This window comes from Gavia stellata, chromosome 32 (assembly GCF_030936135.1).
Source record: "Gavia stellata isolate bGavSte3 chromosome 32, bGavSte3.hap2, whole genome shotgun sequence".
Taxonomy (NCBI): domain Eukaryota; kingdom Metazoa; phylum Chordata; class Aves; order Gaviiformes; family Gaviidae; genus Gavia; species Gavia stellata.
The window spans coordinates 4,030,405-4,048,703 of record NC_082625.1 but is presented as its reverse complement, the minus strand read 5'-3'; the positions used below and the strand labels follow the sequence as shown (position 1 = coordinate 4,048,703).

The 18,299-nt window shown below is 50.8% G+C and overlaps 1 protein-coding gene across 1 annotated transcript; it reads left to right on the top strand.

Moving 5' to 3' along the window:
- Positions 1-7,401: 7,401 nt before the first annotated feature.
- ATCAY (ATCAY kinesin light chain interacting caytaxin) lies at positions 7,402-18,078 on the top strand. The gene is made up of 11 exons (XM_009818752.2): positions 7,402-7,478; positions 11,702-11,766; positions 12,111-12,332; positions 13,114-13,299; positions 13,962-14,064; positions 14,618-14,749; positions 15,165-15,251; positions 15,747-15,845; positions 16,121-16,156; positions 17,042-17,077; positions 17,826-18,078. The coding sequence occupies exons 1-11, from the start codon at positions 7,402-7,404 to the stop codon at positions 18,076-18,078; spliced, it is 1,296 nt and encodes a 431-aa protein (XP_009817054.1).
- The last annotated feature ends 221 nt before the right edge of the window (positions 18,079-18,299 follow it).

Here is an 18,299-nt window from a genome sequence, read left to right as displayed (position 1 = left end):
ACACTTCCAAGCCCTCCCCATGCCCAAGCAAAGGAGAGTTCAGATCTACAGCAACAACTGTCATTCAACAGGAATGAGTCCGATCCAATCCCACACTTCAAAAGACCTACCAGATCCCAATGTCGTCCCTCCTTCCCCAGGCTCCTCTTCTTGGATTCCTAGAGGCAAAGCCTAGACCTGTGCAAACAGCTGGTCTATCCTTTAAAGATCAAATTAAAAAATTAGGAATAGGAAAATATTTTCTCTTTAGGTCAACCCAGAATGAAACCTTCCTATTTGTCATAGCAAAACATTTTTTTTTCCTTAAGTGGAGACAATGAAAACATTTTGTTCTCCCCAAAATAAAATGCTTCTCTGTTTTCAAATGCATGTTTGAAGGCACTTGCAGTCCCCCATTTTTTTAATTAAAGGCAGGCAAATTTCAAATGGAGAATGTCACAGTGTAATAAAAAGTTGAAGCATTTAATTTCAAGCATATCTTGAACAAAGCCTGCAGTTTTTCATCCTCAAAAATACTCTTTTTTTTTTTTTTCACTCCAAACTTTGGTTCAAGTTGTAAATAATTTCAAAGGAACCAAAATAACTTTTATTTTCCCTACAAACAAATGTTTCATCTTAATTTTGGCCAGGCTAGCTTAAAGTGATTGGAGCCAGACCCTTCTCAGTGGTGCCCGGTAAACGGACAGGACGCAAGGGCTGTGAGTTGAAATACAGGAAATTCCCTTTAAACAGAAGAGACGTTTTATTTTTTTTTACTGTAAGAGTGGTCAAACGCTGGAGCAGGTTGTGCAGAGTGGTTGTGTAGTCTCCATCCTTGGAGATAATCAAAACCCGCCTGGACACAACCCTGAGCAACCCCCTCCGGCTGCTCCTGCTCTGAGCAGGGGGTTGGATTAGACGATCCCCAGAGGCGCCTTCCAGCCTCAACCATCCTCATTATGTGCGATTTTGTCACGAACTCGAAAAGGAAGCGTCCAGGCCCTGCGGTCTCCTCCCTGGGGATTCCCGAGGATACGCCAGCCCCGTTAAACCACCGCGAGCTGCGGCATCACCAGCCCTGCCGAGTCTGAGTCTCACCGAGCTTCGTGGTATTTTCAGGCTCCAGTTCCTGGGATTTTGCAATTGAGCATTTAAAATAAAATGCACATTTCTTACCCTCATAAATGAAAACCTGTAACCTCTGCCTGACCTGTAAGGGGGAAAACAGACGGCAGATTTTTGACAGAGAAACCTGCAGGCATTTGAAAGGAGCCGACCTGTGAGCAGCCAGTCTGAACAAGCCGGATTTCTGCAGACCGTACACCTCCTGCTTGGATCCTCCGGTGCCCAGTAAGGTGTAAACTCTGAAAAGCTTCTCCCAGAGTTGGGTATTCAAAATGTCCTGTGCCTATGTGGATTCTCTGGAGTTCAGTAAGATGTTTAGCTCGTGCTGGAGCATTGCATTCCTTAGGGCACCCATTCCTTTCCTGGTCACCTTATAAGACCTCAATAGCCCCACAAGCTTGAGCCCACTGTCAGCTCGCACTGAAACTGGCCCCCATCAGCACCCAGCATCTGCTGGGCACCGTCAGCTGCGTCACCGCCGTGCAACAGGCTTAATAAAAATGCCAGTGACTTTGGGAGAATTTGGGAAATGCCCAAGCTTGTCAAAAAGGGGTGGAAAGAAGAGTAAACAGGCTATGGATATTTCGCATTTGGGCTTTTGGAGAGTGTCGGGGTCTGTTGTCACCTCCACCTACAGACCTCCGATGGAGTCAGGAAACAGGAGTGTGAATGGAGACAGAGGAGATCTTTGAGTATGGAAATCTCTGACCGTTCATACCCCGGACCTCCCTCTCTGCGATGCTCTGCTAGATGCAAACATTTTAATGCCCTGGCCATTAAGACAGACATTTAAAATGCCTTAAGTTTCAAGACGACTCCTAGAAACCACACAGGCATGCATGCAAACCTTGCAAATGGGCACGCACATGAACAAGCCGCAGCCCCGCGGTGCGCCGGCACACCGCGGCGAGCTCTTGGCTCCAGCAGCCTGTCCCGCACAGCGTTTGGGGAGGGTTTGAGTTTAGCTGCCAGTAAAGTCCCACATCCCCGGTTTGCCCAGTGAGCATCCCTCATCCCTGCCCTTCGCAGAGGTCCCTGGGCCAGCGGCAGGACCTTTTCAATCCTGGCTTTTGGAAAAAGCATCTCAGCCTGTCTTTAAAGAGCCATCAGACAGGCTGGGGCTGAACTTACCGTTCTGCTGTCCCCTGGGAGAAAGCCACCGGCACACGGCCAGGCCTTGGCCCCAGCCATCCCCGGGTGCGAGGTGACTCTGCAGCCCACTTCGGGCACCTCCCGAGGTCCCGGGCAGGCTGGGGGGGATCCACCGCCCTCCCGTGGCAGACTCCAAAACCTGTGTCTCCCTTTGGCTTCCACCCGCCGACGAGAAACAGCTGGATTTGCTGTAATAATGATAACGGCAGCATTTTTGAACAAGCCAATAGTTTCTATCATAGGTTCATAGAGGTAGGAAAGTAATCGAGAGCCTCTGGGCTGCTGGTGACCTGCGGGACTGCGGAAAGTCCCCATCAGCACAAGCTCTCACTGCCTAAAAATGAGCATTGCGTTCAGGGAAATACAAGGAAGATGCTCACATGACAGTCAGTGTCTTCCCAAAAGTGACATACCATCCCCTCCTCCCCCTCATGTGAGTATTTGGCTCACAGATTGAAAAAACACGCTATCAAGTAACGTCAAAACATGCTATTCCAGGTGAGAGGAGCATACGGAGATATAAGAGAGACTGGAACAAAGTAAGAAAAAGCTGCTTGGGAAAACACGCAGCACCAGGAAGGCCCTGGTCCTGCACAACGCATTCCCTTGCCTTGCTATTGCCTCCTCCAAATCAGCAGGACTTGGGCTCAGCACAAGAGAATTCCCAGAGGAATTGCAGTGCCAGAAAATCGGCTTGGTGCAGTGTTCATTTTATACACACCAGCGTACCAAAAGAAAATGGAGTCCCAACAAAACCAGTTGGTCTGGCAAGCAGAGATGGGCTAACTCAGCCCATCAGTATGTGGTCGGTGAAATACCCCCGTGACCAGAGGGATGGGGTTTGCAAAAAGCACACTTGCTCCAAGTCCCGGGACTGCAGCCAGTAGATGGCATTCATATGCTGTTGTATGCATGCGTACGCTATCATGTGCTATCAGGCTTAAACTGCCTTGGAAAACATGAGAAGAGCATTTTTCAGATAAAAATGAAGGTAAAAGGCAAATATTCACCTTAGCCAGAGATGACCCTGCGGACTTTGATAATTAACTTTGGAGCCATCAAGTGTTACAGACTTCTTAGCGTCTCTTTCTGTCCCCATGGATCTTCTGTCTGCTTCTTAAGCCTTAAAGAAATATAATGCATCCCTAAAGCATCCACGAGTTTCTTGTGTATCCTGGACCACAGGGATGCTCAAACCATGCCATGTGAGCACGGGATACCCCACCATTCCTGAGGTCTGACCCAGGATCTACCAGGCTGACCACGCACGTGGCTAGGACCTGCCGGCGTTGGCTAGCACCGATGCGTGTCGCTTTCTTTACAGTGACATCACTGGATTGAGAAAAAACTGCCCTCAGCACCTCATCCTGCGGGAGCCACTCATCCTAAGAGAACAACAATGTCTCCACAGAGCTACGCCACTTGCGTTTGTAAGGGCTGGAAACCAGCCGCCTCCCTGCTGAGGTACCAAAGGTCCCCGCTCCAACACGTGGGACATGTGAGCACCCAGCAGGGACACGCGGTTACAGGAGAAGGATGGAATGGGTGAAGTGATGGGAGAGGCATGGTGTGTCCTAGGTGGGCGGCCAGGGAGCGTGCCAGAGCAGAGCCTCGTGAGACTGTGACCTTACCTGCAGCGCAGCACATCAGCCCTTCTCCTGAGCCTGCAGACCTCGGCTGGCACCGCTGAAGCGCCCCAGCACCATGCTGAGACTGCACGAGCACGCTGCGGGAGAGCCAGGGCCAAGGCAGGACTGCTCTTCTTACCCTAACAGAAAAAGAGATGCAATAGGTAGGCTCCTGCTTCCACCACGCCACACTCCTCCATCTCCCCACCGTGCCCTGATCTGCAGATGACTGCAGCCCCTCTGCCCACCGAACAGCCCTAAAAAAAAAATAAAAAATCACATGCATCGTTAGCAGAAGGTAACAGGAAAATCCCAGGGCAGCAGGCACACGCAGACTTCACAGTCATGCTCTATCAGTTGATACAATAGGAGAGATGTCCTCTCTCAGACCATTTCTGCTAAGACTCAGAAGACAAACCCTTACACTTCCTTCACTGGGGGGGTCACTACTAAAGCCAGAGCTACTTTCATCTCTGTACAGCACCAAGCACCTTGGCTGCATGATGCAAATGTGGGGGGATTTTTGACAGCAGACAGCATCAAACTAACCCTGCCTCTACCAGCAGCTGGGTTGAGCTTTGGCCCGAGCTGGAGAGAAGGCTGTTTGCTGAAGCCCAGGAACCAGAAGGCAGAGATGTGAGCCCAAGTCTGGAGCAGGTGAAAATCACTGCTTCCTCATTCACTTTGAGATTTGCAAAGGAACCAGCAAAGGTCTCGGGCTCTAATGCAGTTGCAGACATCCTGGAAGCGAGGACCGGGAGTTGATCCCCCAGCAGAAGGAGGACTGTCTGTCGGGTCTGTCTGTACAGCCGCTGGCACCAGAAGCGAGACCAGCGCCTGAGGTTTACGTACAAACCAGCTTTGCATGTGCAAGGCAAGATGGACCATTACATCCCTCATCCTACCACACGCTGAGGCCGCTTTTTACTTTCTCAGGGAATGATGCACTGTATTAAAAAGCCCTCCCCTTCCCACCCACACCCCTCCCCAGCTCCCACGCCTCCTCTAGGACCAGATCCCTGGATGATGGGCATCCCTCGCTCCCACTGAAAGCAGCAAGGAGACGGTGTGCTCAGCCCCTGGCAGCATCATTCATCCGGAGGAAGAGTGTAGGGAGATATTTGGTACCTCCAGCCAATTGGAGGAGAGGTGACACCGAAAGGGGGGTGCCTGCAGCTCCTCTCTCCACCCATCCTCCATAACACCCCCCTCCCTGTCACCACCACCACCGCCATCCTCCTCACACACAAAAGCAGTGCAATTAGCTGACTTAAGAGAGCTGAGGCTTAGCCAGCGGCAAGCGGAAAATAATAATAAAATACCTTGGAGGGGAGGGAGGCAGCAGAGGAAGCAGCAGCCATGGAAGAATACAAATAACTGCCCTCAATTCCCTCCCCTGCCCACCCCCCCCCAACAAAATCCAAATCACAAAGCAAGGACTGCTGTGAGAAAGGCCGACCTAGATGCATCCCCGCACTCCTCCACTGAGAAAACCGCGCACGTTTGCATCTGGATCCAGGCGCTGGACCTCCTGAGCAGCCCATCTCCATCGGAAGGAATGCCTAGCTGGGATACAGGCAGGATCTTCTTTGTTCCTCGTTAGCCACAAGCATCGGTGAGTACAGCATCATCTGGGCTTCCATACCGCTGGGCAATGTTTGATATTAAGAAACATCAGCCTCCAGCCTGGGATTTGCTTCGGTTTCTTTCCTTTCTCTTCCTCCCTCCATGATGCCTTCAGGGTTAGCAGAAAGCAGATGACAGCGGTGGGGAGGAGGGAGGGAAGGTGGGGTCTCACCGAGCCCCAAGGTATCTCCTTTGCCTGCACATAGGGAGATCAAAAATGGAGACATGTGTGACCGTGTCGTGGGCATCGCATGCAGCCAGGCGTGGGGGTGAGGACAGAATACATAATGTGCGTGCTGGGAGGAAAGGCTGAGGGACACCGGGCAGGGAGAGAGCCCTGCAATGCTCACAGCCAGCTCTTTGCTCCGATTCCCAGCTCTGCCTGCGCCTGTAATAAAGACAGATGCTGGATTTACTCAGGCCTCTACGTAGCTTCATTCCTTTAAAGCAGATACACACAGACAGATTGATCTCCCTCCAGATCATCACCAGCGACACCCTCTGTAAATACAAGCCTCCAAAGGAAGCAGAAAAAGCACTGGCTCTCTAGAAGAGCCTTATAGCAATGGGTCAAACTCTGCTAGATGCCGATTTCCCTGACACCAGGGGACAGACAGAGTAGCCCCATCCACTTGGGAAATCACCCTAGGTCCCTCTATCCTAAAAAAAATATGTTACTATCCAGCCAGTGCCTGGGTACATTCACAGGGCAAAGGTTGAGCTGAGGGAAAACATTGAAAACTGTCCTGCAGTGGATGGGTTAATGCATGTGCCCAACAGACGAGCTGATTTCACTGGAACATGTTCTATAGGAGATAAGGCCTGACCTTGTCCCCTCCATGCTCAGGTGCTACTAAGCTCAGCTGCAGCAGCATCCAGCTGAGAGCAGCATATCTGCTCTCTCTGACCAGAGCTGGTCCTGCAAGGACTAGTCCTGAGCCCTCGGCCGGACTTTGTTAGGAGTTGCAGGTGCAGTCCCTGGGAAATACGTACAAAGGTCCGATTTTTGCTGGCTGGCAGCGTAGGAACCTTCTAGTGAAGGCAAATAATATATACGGTCCTAAGGGCCCCTCGCGCTGCTGGGGTGTTCGTATGGATTTGAACTTCTCCTGCTCATACCAGCGCAGGAGAAAGCCCTGACCGGGAACAGCACACCCACCTTGCCTCCATTTGAGGCGCTCCAGGTTTTTGGCATCTCCTTTGGTTTATCTGGGAGCAAGGCAGAGATGTGAATTCTTCAGGGGTGTGGAAGGACAGTCAACATCCCTGCGAAGGCCTCCTCGCCCTCCTCCGTTTCTCTCTGGGTGCGGGGACAAGCATGGGGATGGAGCACAGACCAGGCAGCAGTAGTCAGGAATTTCTCTGCAAAACCAAAGCCCATTAACTTCTGCCCAGGCCAACAAAATGGAAACTGGTGCTACCGCCAAACCAACCTGAAACCAGCCTGGGAGGAGCTCTTGCTTCTCTCCCCTTTCAGCCACATTTCATTTCCCTCAGCAGAGGTGCCTGTTTATGTTGAGATTAGTATTGGAAGAGAAGTAGCAAGGGAAAAACGGGTGGACATCAGCCCAGACACTGTTGATCCTCAGGGAGAAGAGCTAAGGTCACGACAGAGCAGAGATATACCCATTGCTTTGGTCCAGGGCCAACCTCACCTCCTCTTTCTTGTCCAAAGTGTGTCAAGTAGCCACAAAACCCCACATCCTTGCCTTGTTGCTTTTGCAAAACAAGCAGCTACCACGCTGCTTCTCTGTGGAGCATGGTATCGGCATACCTGCTCTGAACGGTTCCCATTAAAAGCTCCCCGGTTGTGATGCTCTCTGCCTTCCACCTTCCAGCCTGAGCCCTTCCGTGAAGGCACCGCTGTGCAGCCAGCCCTTCTCTGAGCACGATGGGAACCACAGAAGCCACTTTGCGGATGGAGAACGTGGATGTGAAGGAGGAGTGGCAAGACGAGGACTTCCCCAGGTTTGTTCCCTGCAAAAAAGCCAGGGAGAATTTTATTTCTTCCTGTAAGAAAAGAGCAGGGCACGGAGCATGCAGGTCCCTCCCACCAGCCGCAGAGGCAACAGGAGTCTTAACTCCAACAGGGCAATTCTGGCCAGAGAACAGAGCTTTTGTAGCAAGGCAGCTCTGAATGCTTAAAAAAATTTGGGAGGCTTCTGGCAACCCTCTGTGAGCATGCCAAGGAGCCGAGTGCGGAGGACAGGGACATTAACATGGATGGGTGGCTGTGTATAGGGATGGGTGGATGGACTTCTTCCCAGTCTCTGAATCAAGCAGTGTCTCCCCAAACAGAGCAACGCTGCTTTGCCAGGAATTTGCCACAGGAATCGGATTCATTGGGGTGCAACGACCGCTGGCACTGACATGCAGCATCTGAATGGTTGCAAACCTTGTACGAAGTGATGTGTGGGTGACAGAGGGTGCCAAAGCGGCAGCTTTCACCTGCACAGACGCTCTATTAGCTGTACAGAGTGCCGAAGAAAAACCCTGTAAGCTCAGTGTGCATTGAACTCCCTGCAGCCACCCAAAGGGTGCACCCATCCTCACCCCCGCCCCAGCGCTGTCCCACGCTAAAGCCCACGGCCCAGCAGCAGCTCGCCGGGGCACACACAGCATGGCCAACACCAAGCCTCGCTGCAGCTGGGGTCGGGGCTGCTGAGGGGCTTTTCGGGGCTGTCTCGCCCTGTCCCAGCTGCAGCTGAATTCCCGCGGGCAGCCCACAGGGCCCCTGTATTCGCGGACAGTGGCGCAGTGTGCTGTGCGGGTGGGCATGCACAGCCCTGCCGCGCTAGAAAGGGTCTCCTGTTTCCCTCGGCACCGGCAGATGAGCTTCGCTCTGTTTACCCCGGGTCCAGCTGCATCGCTAATCTGAGCACCTCTGTCTGCCAGCCCAGCACCCGGCTCACGGGACACGGCTTGTCCTTCCGCTGGCCCCAGAGGTGGGCTCAGCCGAGCCCTTGGGTTTCTAGGATGGATTTTTCTTTCCTCTGAGAGCAGAGCCGGGAAGAGCTTTGGGCTGATGGACCTCTGCCAAGCTAAGGCCCCCCCAGAGCGCTGTGCTGACAGGCTTTTAATTGAGTAGAAAGGAAAGGGAGGTACAGAAAGGAAAACATTGACCCAAGGCTCCCTAGAAAATCTGGGGACAGAGCCGCTCTAGCACCTGGACACCTATGCACCAACCCACAGCATCATGTTGGAGCAGGAGCTGCCAGGCTCTGTTTCACACTTGCCGGGCAAGCAGCAAACGTACCCCAGCCACAGCAAAGCCTTCAAGCAGCATTTCTTCTGCAGAGCCCTCAGCACCACCTAACACAGGCATCAGCGCTCCTGCCTAGCGAACAAAGCCCAGGGAGAGGCAAAGGGATGTGACGGTGGCTGGGTGGCAAGCTAGTGGAAGGGACAAGGCCAGAGCCCTACGGACAAGCTCCTCAGCCTGCTGAGAGACTGCTGCAGAGGGATGAAATCAGGAATGATGCAAGTGAAATAGAGCCCGAACAGCCAGGAGGCAAATGAGTGAATGCCAGCTGTGTTTAACTAGCATTAAAAATAAATAAATAATAATCTTCAAGACACTTCCCCTTAGAAGCATTAAAATAATAGGGCAGAAGCTGCTGCATATGGGACAGTAGCTCTCTAGCAGATGATTTGCTGCATAGCTATTTTTGCTTAGCTGTGATTAACCAATCTTGCCACAGCTCCCCCCCCACCCATATCCTAGACAAAGATCTGGGCTGGGGGAACTGAATTCAGCTCCTCATTAAGGACGCAAGGCGACATTCCTATCCCTCCCCGAGAAGCTGATCTGCAGAGCAAGCTCCAGCCTTGTGGGCTGCAAAGGTGCAATGCCGAGGCACTGAGCAAGCGGAGAGGAAAGGGTCCCCCCCTCCTGATGCTCCCTGAAGGTTTAGCCTGCTGCCGACAGTCTGTCTCAGCTGTTTGTGCAAGTGCCGTCCTGCAATGATGCTGTAACGGTGCCGCGGGGCGGATGCAGGAGCATGCTCACTCCATCACGCATCCATCGATCACGGTCGGTGAAGGTTTGGGCTGGCTGGGGGCCGAGGGAAGGTGCTTGTAGAGGGAAAGCGGGCAGCACGCTACCAGCAGAAAGCAAAATGGTGGCACCCGACCCTTAGAAAACCTGCTTCATTCAGAAAATTTGGCATTTGGGGCTAGCTGTGTTTAGGAAGGAAGATTTACACGGGAGACTGGGAGGTAGTGATTCGAGCATCCTTTGGGAAGGTAAGAAAGTCCTTTTCTTCACCTCTGGCTTTTGAATTGCTTTTCTTAAATGAATCCTAGCATCAGAGAGCAGAGTGCCTGACTGCAGCACGTACTCGGGTACAGCTGGGCCTTTCCCCCCCTCCTTTTGATGCTGTATCACCAAGTTGTGCCAGGCGCCAGCTCATAGTCAGATAAACAACCAGCCAGGCCCCGTTGAAGCGAAAAGCAAAAGGGAAGAGGAGAAGCTGGAGGGGAGCAGAGGGATCTTTCCGAATATTGTGGCAGCCCACGGGGTCCAGGCGCTGCACAAGCAAGCAAGGAGCAAGCGCCTTTGATCAGGTCTCCAACTCTCATAAATACACAACAACCAGCTAGGAGAGGATTATCCCTTAATCTAAATATTTATAGGGTTTAATTTGGCTGGTGGCTCTGGTGTCACGGCAGCATGAAGAGGAGCCTTTGTAGGGCAGAGCTAGGCTGCATCCTCCTGCGGACTTGGAGGTACCGGTCCCCATCATCTCCCTCCCTGCCATCGCTAGACCATAAGGCTGGCAGCTGCTGGACACCAGCCCCGTGCACAGTCCCATCCCCATTCTTACAGCACTGCCTTAAAACTGGGGGACTTTCCCCCACATTTCAGCCCAGGGCTGTCCCAGCACCCAGGATTTTACACCTGGAGGCATGAGCTCTTCCCCCTGGTGAGGGGGAGCTCTGGCAAGGGGCAGGTGAAAGGAGGGTGGCTCAGGAGGTCCCTTTTAGACAGACCTTCGGCATCATGAACTTACCATGGGGTTGGTGGGGTTTGGTCATGCTGTGCGAGACGTTTCAAACCCAGCTAATGCCAGGGGACAGGCACAAGTCCCAGCTCAAACGAAGGGGAAAAGTGTTCAGAAATTGTCCAGCTCAGGGTGCGCAGCATGCTGCTCAGCCACCAGCTAGCGTTCCTCACCACGGTACTGGGGGGCAGATTCTGACTTCACTTACCCCTGCAGGGGTCAGGAGCAACTCCAGCAACTTCCAAAGGGCGACAATCACGTAATGAGATTTGGCATCAGCATCTGTAGGGGAAAGCCAACTTTTAAATAAATAGATGCTTCTAGCCTCCGGCTGGAGGCATGGTGATTTATACCGAGAGGGTGCAGGAGCCAAGCATGAGAAGCTGCAAATCCTGACCTCTGCCATGGAGCTGCAGGAAGGGAGCGTGGGTCAGCCTTTGGCTCCGAAATACAGGTTTGAGTGCTGGTGCCTGGCTCTTAGCTCAGAATGAACCCGCTTCCAAAGCTCAGCAGGGTTTGGGTATCACTGTCGGCTTTTGCCAAGTGGTGAGGATGGGGTGACAATTCTGGGATCGCACCTAAGGTTTGATCCTTTGAACACCGACTGCCTTAGAGCAAAGTCGCTACAGACCAAGGAGGCAGCTGCCTCCTGGGAGAGGTGGTTGCGGCAGGCGCTTTGGATGAAGTTCTGCTCTGCTGCAGCCGGGGCCTGTGGCAGAAGGCAACTGCGGACGATGTTCCCTGGTACCCTTGATGAGGAACCCTAGAGCTTGGCCTCTCAAACTTCTGATGGAGATAAAAATGGGGATAATACGGAGAGAGTGAGGATGTTACCAGGCTCTTCTGGGGACAGGATTTGTCCCTGGCTGGATTTTTCAGCCTCTTGGCTGAATGGTAGCATGACACATGTACGGGGAGGGTAAATGCAGGGGTAGTTTGGAGGTTACTAGGGATCGCACAGTGCTCCAGTAAGAAAGCACAATTGCTGGGTTGCTCTCGGGCAAATCACCGGAAGGTATCCCTCAGGCTGAGCTCACAGGCAAAAGGGAAAGGGCAGAGCACACGTGCGGTTTCATGTTTTCCCCTGATGTCCCCAGTTCTCTCCACTGTCTGCCATGGTGTGACTTTCTCCTAAACATCACCTGTTATCTCCCGTCTTTTTACCTCCACATCTTGGCTTGCCTGCAGACCTCTCCCAGAAGAGACGGGGATGGAGTCGCTGGGCAGCCCTACAGAAGACGAGAATACATCCTGTAAGTACCAGCCTGCCTTATCAGGAGTTCAAAGGAAAACAAGCCTATGGGAACGGCTGCTTGCAGTTAGGGCGAAAGCCAGTTCCCTTGGAAATCTGCAAAAATTCCCACGTGGGAGAGGAAAGCAGCAGAGATTTGAATTTGCTAATCTTTCACAAGAAGCTGGGGGAGGCAATAGGTGTCTCAGAAGTGTGGGCACTTTTATCCAGCCATACCTGCAGGCATCCAGTACCTCCCAGCCATGATCCACCACCCTTAGCTTCCAAGACCATAGCCTGAAACATGTCTTGCACTAAGGATACAGGATGAGGACAACCTGTCAGTTATTTTCCTTTCAACTCCAGCTCCCCCAAATACTTTAAACTTTAATGGGGCGCATCGTAAGCGGAAGACACTTGTTGCACCTGAAATCAACATTTCCCTGGACCAGAGTGAAGGCTCCATTCTCTCCGATGACTTCCTGGACACACCAGATGACCTGGACATTAATGTGGATGATATCGAAACTCCTGATGAGACAGATTCCCTCGAATTCCTGGGGAACGGGAACGAACTGGAATGGGAAGGTAAAAGGCCTGTTTGGGGTGAATGTCTGCAGGGGCTGGGGCTTTTTTAGCCTCATTTTACCATTTTTGACACCACTCACCATCAGCAGCTGAGGACCAGCTTCCTCAGGAGCGAAGCACAGCACACACAACCAAACCCCATCTTCCACACAACATCTGCCCCAGCAGGACCCCAGCCACAGCCCAGGAGGCTCAGTGCTTCCATCTGGGGATAGTGTGGGCAGAAGTAGTTCAGGGACTTCCAAACACCAGTCTAGCCATAATTCAGGATAAGGCTGTGGACACACATGCCCTTCCAGCTGCAGCTGGGCCACCACCCCAGGCTGGAAGGTGCTGCCTGCCAGGCTCTGCCAGTAGAGCTGTCACGTGAATGTCCAAACGCCTTGAATAACATGGTCTTTGCTAACCTGGCTGATTTTGACTGAATTGGGCTGAGAAGGACTCATGCAAGCAGCTCTGCTAGCAGATCAGAAGACAACCGGCACAGGCGGTGCCCTCTTCGGCCAGTATAGATGGATCTGAAGGAAGATCCAGCAAAAAGTGCAGTGCCCAACCCGTGACTGCAGGTACTATAAGCAGCATGAGATGTTAAGCTTATTTCTATTACAATTTGGCAATGGAGCAAGATTATTAAGAACCACAAACTTACACAGATCAAAGCCGCAGATGAAGCAGATGATCCTCAGTCTGTGGTTGCCGTTGTCTCTTACTGCACATCAAAGCTCTTGCAGAGCCTCTTCATACATTATATTAAAGGCAGAAATGTTTGTCCCCTTTCCAGATGACACTCCCGTAGCCACAGCCAAGAACATGCCTGGGGACAGTGCAGACCTGTTTGGGGATGGAGGGACAGAAGATGGGAGTGCTACTAATGGACGGCTCTGGAGGACTGTCATCATTGGAGAGCAGGAGCACCGCATCGACCTCCAGATGATCAAACCCTACATGAGAGTGGTGACACACGGAGGTGAGGGAAAGGGCGGCCTAATCCTGGCTCGGGGGAGTTCTTTCAGTCCATCTTTGTCAAGCTGGAGGGGATGCCGTGACTGATTGTTTCAACTGCCTTTAGGGAGAAATTGCTATTTGTTTTGTACCACTATGTGGCAGATGAGCACAAAAGCACCCAGCTCATGCTAAAAAAACACATAGCCACCATAGCAATGTTTCAATAAACAAAAGTAGGGATAATGGCTCTGAGTGCCCTGGGTGCGGGCAGAATTGCCAGTGATGAAGGGACTGCAGGTGCTTAATCCCTCTGTAGCTCAGTGCCTGAGCTGTCTCTGGAGGCACAGCTAAAGGCCAATATACGTCCACAGTTAGTGACCATTTCTGAAATCTGAGCAAGGCCAAGCAACAGCCCAGGGCAAAGCTCTCAGCTCTGTGCTTTCACACACACAAATTCCTTCCCTGAACCCCACATGCATGTTATAGCCAAATCCAAGATCAGAGGCAAATCTAACTGTGAAAGAGGTCCGTAAGAGGAATAAACGCTTATCTAGAGCTGAACAGAGGCACAAAAACCAGCCCAGGTCCAAATTTGGCCATATATCTTCACTGCTATTTTTCCTTCAACTCCTGCGTCTCCCCCTGGAAAGAGTCACTGACGCTGCCTCTGTCCTTCTTTCCCAGGATATTATGGAGAAGGTCTCAATGCCATCATTGTCTTTGCTGCCTGCTATCTCCCGGACAGTAACCTGGCTGATTACCACTACATCATGGAGAATCTCTTCCTGTAAGTGGCCGGTCAAGGTCTATGAGAGAGAAGAGGGCAAGGAAGGTAACTCAGGCTCTGGGGAAACAGTTTCCGTGTATTCATTGCATCAGGAATCTCAGCTGGGAATAGTTTGAATCCAGGCCAAATGTACCCAGTGTGCAGCTGCAGACTGGAGTGAGCATCACTGGATAAGGCACTTGTCCACAGCATTTGCATCCCAGTCCAATAAGTCAAAGCATTCAAATATTCAGTGTTAATTATGCCAGTGATGGACTCACAACCAGGCTAGAGCATATGTATACAATGCTGAACAGCTGGTAGATGCTACTGCTAAGCAGAAGAATGGTGCAGGGATGACCATCAGTTCATGCACTATGCTAACATGTGCCAGCAATCCCTGAGAAATACCCCTAAGCATCCTGCAAAGGTGCCAGGAGAATCTGAAACCTATTCCAAGATCTACAAAGAAAGGGTCTGGAAGCCTTTTGGGATGACACACAGGCACTTGAAGAAACTTCAAGGACCTTTTTTGAGTCTCATGTCCCCATTGCTTTTGATCACCACCCAACAGGTACGTGATCAGCAGTCTGGAGCTGCTGGTGGCTGAGGACTATATGATCGTGTACCTAAACGGAGCAACACCCCGAAGGAGGATGCCAGGCCTTGGCTGGCTGAAGAAATGCTATCAGATGATAGACAGAAGGTGAGAATCCTATTGGTGTTGCCCCTTCATTCTTCCCAGTCCTCTTCCCACGTCTCTTCCAGTGCTTCCTCACAGCCTTCCCAACCATCCCTCCTTCCTCACTCCCCACATGCTGTAATTCTTTCCTCTATCACAGCTTTCTGACTTACTCCAGGCTTTCTTCATTGCCTCTTCTCCCTCATAAGGGCCTTCACTGAGATCAGGCTAATACAGCACCCAAGCAAAGCAGTGCTCCTACAGCCTGCCATGCCTGAGCTTAAATAGGGCTCCTGAGGCCATGGCCAGGGCTTTTGTCTGGAGACACCCAGCTGAGGCTGGTGAGCATCATAATGCTTATTAGTGCCCTGACACATTACAGGTGAATTTAAGAAAATGTGCTTTGAATCTGACTTTCTGCCCCATGGCTTTTCCACAGGCTGCGTAAAAACCTCAAAGCATTGATAATCGTGCATCCTTCATGGTTCATCCGGACAGTGCTTGCTATATCCAGACCCTTCATCAGGTAAGTACAACATGTTCCCAAACTCGCTGGTCTTGGAGTGGAAGTCTAATCTCATGGATCAGATCTTAAGCTCATCTTTAACTAGTAGCAACCAAGGTGAGACTGTTTGTTATTTGTCCTACATCTCTCTGATACTTCTAAGGACAACTCTAGAGGTGGTTTTAGGAGACACTGTGGTGGTCTGGATTCAGATCAAAGCTTATCCCAGTGGGCAGCACATAAAGATTCACTGGGAAGTGCCGGAATGGTGGTCCTTTTCCCCTCTGACAGATACTGAGAGGTGGGGGTCAAAGCAAAGTGAGGTACAGTAATGTGGCATCTCACCACAATTTTTAATCATCAGCATATTAGCACCGGGAGGAGATGGGTACACTCAGACTACAGAGGATACGGAGATGCAGAACTCCCTGTTTCCACCAGGAAAATTCTGACTTCCTATGGAGAGAACATCCAAACAAGGCCTCAGGCACACGCTCTTTCTCTCTCTCTTGCCAGTGTGAAGTTTATCAACAAGATCCAGTATGTTCACAGCCTGGAGGAACTGGAGCAACTTATCCCAATGGAGCACGTGCAGATTCCAGACTGCGTCTTACAGTGAGTATCAGAGGGACCCTGGGGCACACTTAGCTCTGAGGAGGTGCAGGACAAAAATCCTCTGTAGCAGGATATTGTGTTGAGTCAAAAACCCGTGTACTGGAAATGCAGAGCCTGGGGCAAACCTTATCTTACTTGTGTACTGGCGCCAAGCAAGAGCCTGCACAGTGCGCTCGTTCGCGGTTTCTGTCACCTTCAGAGCAAACATTGCATTTTACTAAAAGTGAACAGTCCTGACTGGGTAACGTTTAAAGAATGTTTCCTGTTTGTTGCAGATATGAAGAAGAGAGGATCAAGGCCAGAAAAGAAAGGTAAAATTAATTTGGGGGTGGGGGGATGTGGGGTGGGTTCATTTTCTTGGGATGTTGTTGCTTCCTCTCATCATTATTTCTGTTATAACCAGTCGGTTCTGTGTTCCTCCTACTCTGATATCCCACACAGCCCACACTTACTTTCTACTGATTTTCTCAAAATAAGCAAAAGCTGCAGGAGGGAGGAGAAGCTTGATTAAAAGGTTATTTATCCATAGAACATTCCTCTTAACCCCACGAGTGCACACATCCTGAACATGCACCCTATGTGCTAGCAAAGGTCATCAGAAATCACTCTATGTATAAAAATGGCACAATTTCCCTATATGACTGTGCAAACTGACCTTAAAGTGAGAGCTAGTGCTGATTTTAAAAGCCACTTCATTCTGCTAGAGTGGCATAAAGAGGGCCATTAGTTTACAGTTTGTTTTGTTTCATTTTCTAGACCCGTTCCATCACCGGTGATTTAGGTTAGAAGTGCTGGCCATAAACTGATAACAGTCGGCTCCGCTAGAAGCAAAAGGCAATCGCGGACAGAGGAAAGACCAGCTGGGTCAGCCCAAGAGTGATGTGCTATAATAACACCTCCTCGCGCTGTTGAACTGAACGCCAGTTTGGGAGGATTCAGTTCATTAGCTGCTGAAAAGCGAGGCGTCCAGCCCAAATTAGTCAGCTACCTCCCTCTAGGGCCAACAGAGGCATCCTGAGAGCATGAGGATTATCAAGGCTGTATATCACAGGGACAAGAAGCTAATGCTCATTTCTGACCCCAGCTGTAACCTCTGTCTGAGCTCCAGCTATCTCCCTAGAAAGGCCTTAGACACTCTACTCTTTCACACTGCTCGCCTCTAGACGATAGATTTCAAATATGATTTGTGTTTACAGGGCAGAAGAGAAACAAGACATGGCTGAGAAGGAAAGGTAACGACTCTTTTTTATTTATCCTTCACTTACAAAATGGCTTAAACAGTCTTTGGTGAGGAGAATGGCCCTATTGCTTAGTGGAACCCCAGGGAGCCAGGCTCTGCGCTCCCAGGAGACGTTTGGACCCAACAAGGCATTTCTAAAGTGTCCGGGAACTGATAAAGCCTCTCCTCTCCCTAACAGCTCCCTGTGCCATCACTTTTGTGATGTTATTGACCTTCACCTATGCGAATGGATTCCTGACGCTGTTTTTTACCTCTGTAAAGCTCACGAACCCGTTTGGTCATGGACCAGAGCCAGAGGCACCAGGGAACGTTCTCCTGACATTCAGTTGTAGCATTTGCACGATGGTGCAATGCAGAGGGCCAAATACTGCTGTCAGGCACATCCTGGGTGTGCTTAAAGGCAAGATATGAGGCTGTAACACTAGATGGGAAGGAAAATTCTAGGGAGGTTTGGAAGACAGTGTCAAAATCCTATGCCAGGTTAATTTGGCCTGGTTTTGGCTCTGCTTCAGAGTGATATAGCCTCTCTTTTTTTATTCTATCTAACTAGCTCCTGAGGGGGAACAGTGCATATTTCTGCTATTCTCTTCCCAGAGAAAAAGGAGCTTTGATCAAAATTGCCAAGGTCCATTGGACGAGTCTGAATTGTTCCGAGAAACAAACGGAACCTCAGGGCCAAAAGAGAGGGTGGTTAGTTTGTGGTGGAGATTCACTTATTGTTTTGCTGGTTCTCTTCCAAGCAGGCCTGTGCCCCCAGCAGAGGATCAAGAAACCAGGTTTGATTCGTACCTCACTCTTTCGTTTGTCTCTCTCTATGTGATAGATTTCATTGCGTTTGTAATCCACCGACACCTTCACCCCGCCGCGGTGCGGCTGCAGTCCCAACCGCTGCAGCTTGTCCCCAAGCACGGACCGGTGACAACTGCAGCTGCTATGGGGGCACTTGAGAAAAGCTGCCCCTCAATAAGTTACCTGGCATTTGCCACGCGGTGAAGGTGTGCACACGGGAAGTTACTGCAGAGCTGCCTTTATCCTACGGTAACTTTTTTATGGTCCTATACACTCGGGAAAAGTCCTTAGAGAAGAAGAAAGCCCATTAAAGCTATGAATGACATTATCTTTGGCCCTGGTACACTTTTGTAGAGGATTACACCCAAACATACTCATATTTTTTGACACAGTGGGAATAACAAAATTTATACTACAATTTGCTT

Coding starts and splice junctions, on each gene's coding strand:
- ATCAY (XM_009818752.2), top strand. CDS start 7,402: ATGGGAACCACAGAAGCCACTTTGCGGATGGAGAACGTGGATGTGAAG. Junction 14,065..14,617: donor ATCATGGAGAATCTCTTCCT/GTAAGTGGCCGG, acceptor ACCACCCAACAG/GTACGTGATCAGCAGTCTGG. Junction 15,252..15,746: donor ATATCCAGACCCTTCATCAG/GTAAGTACAACA, acceptor CTCTCTTGCCAG/TGTGAAGTTTATCAACAAGA.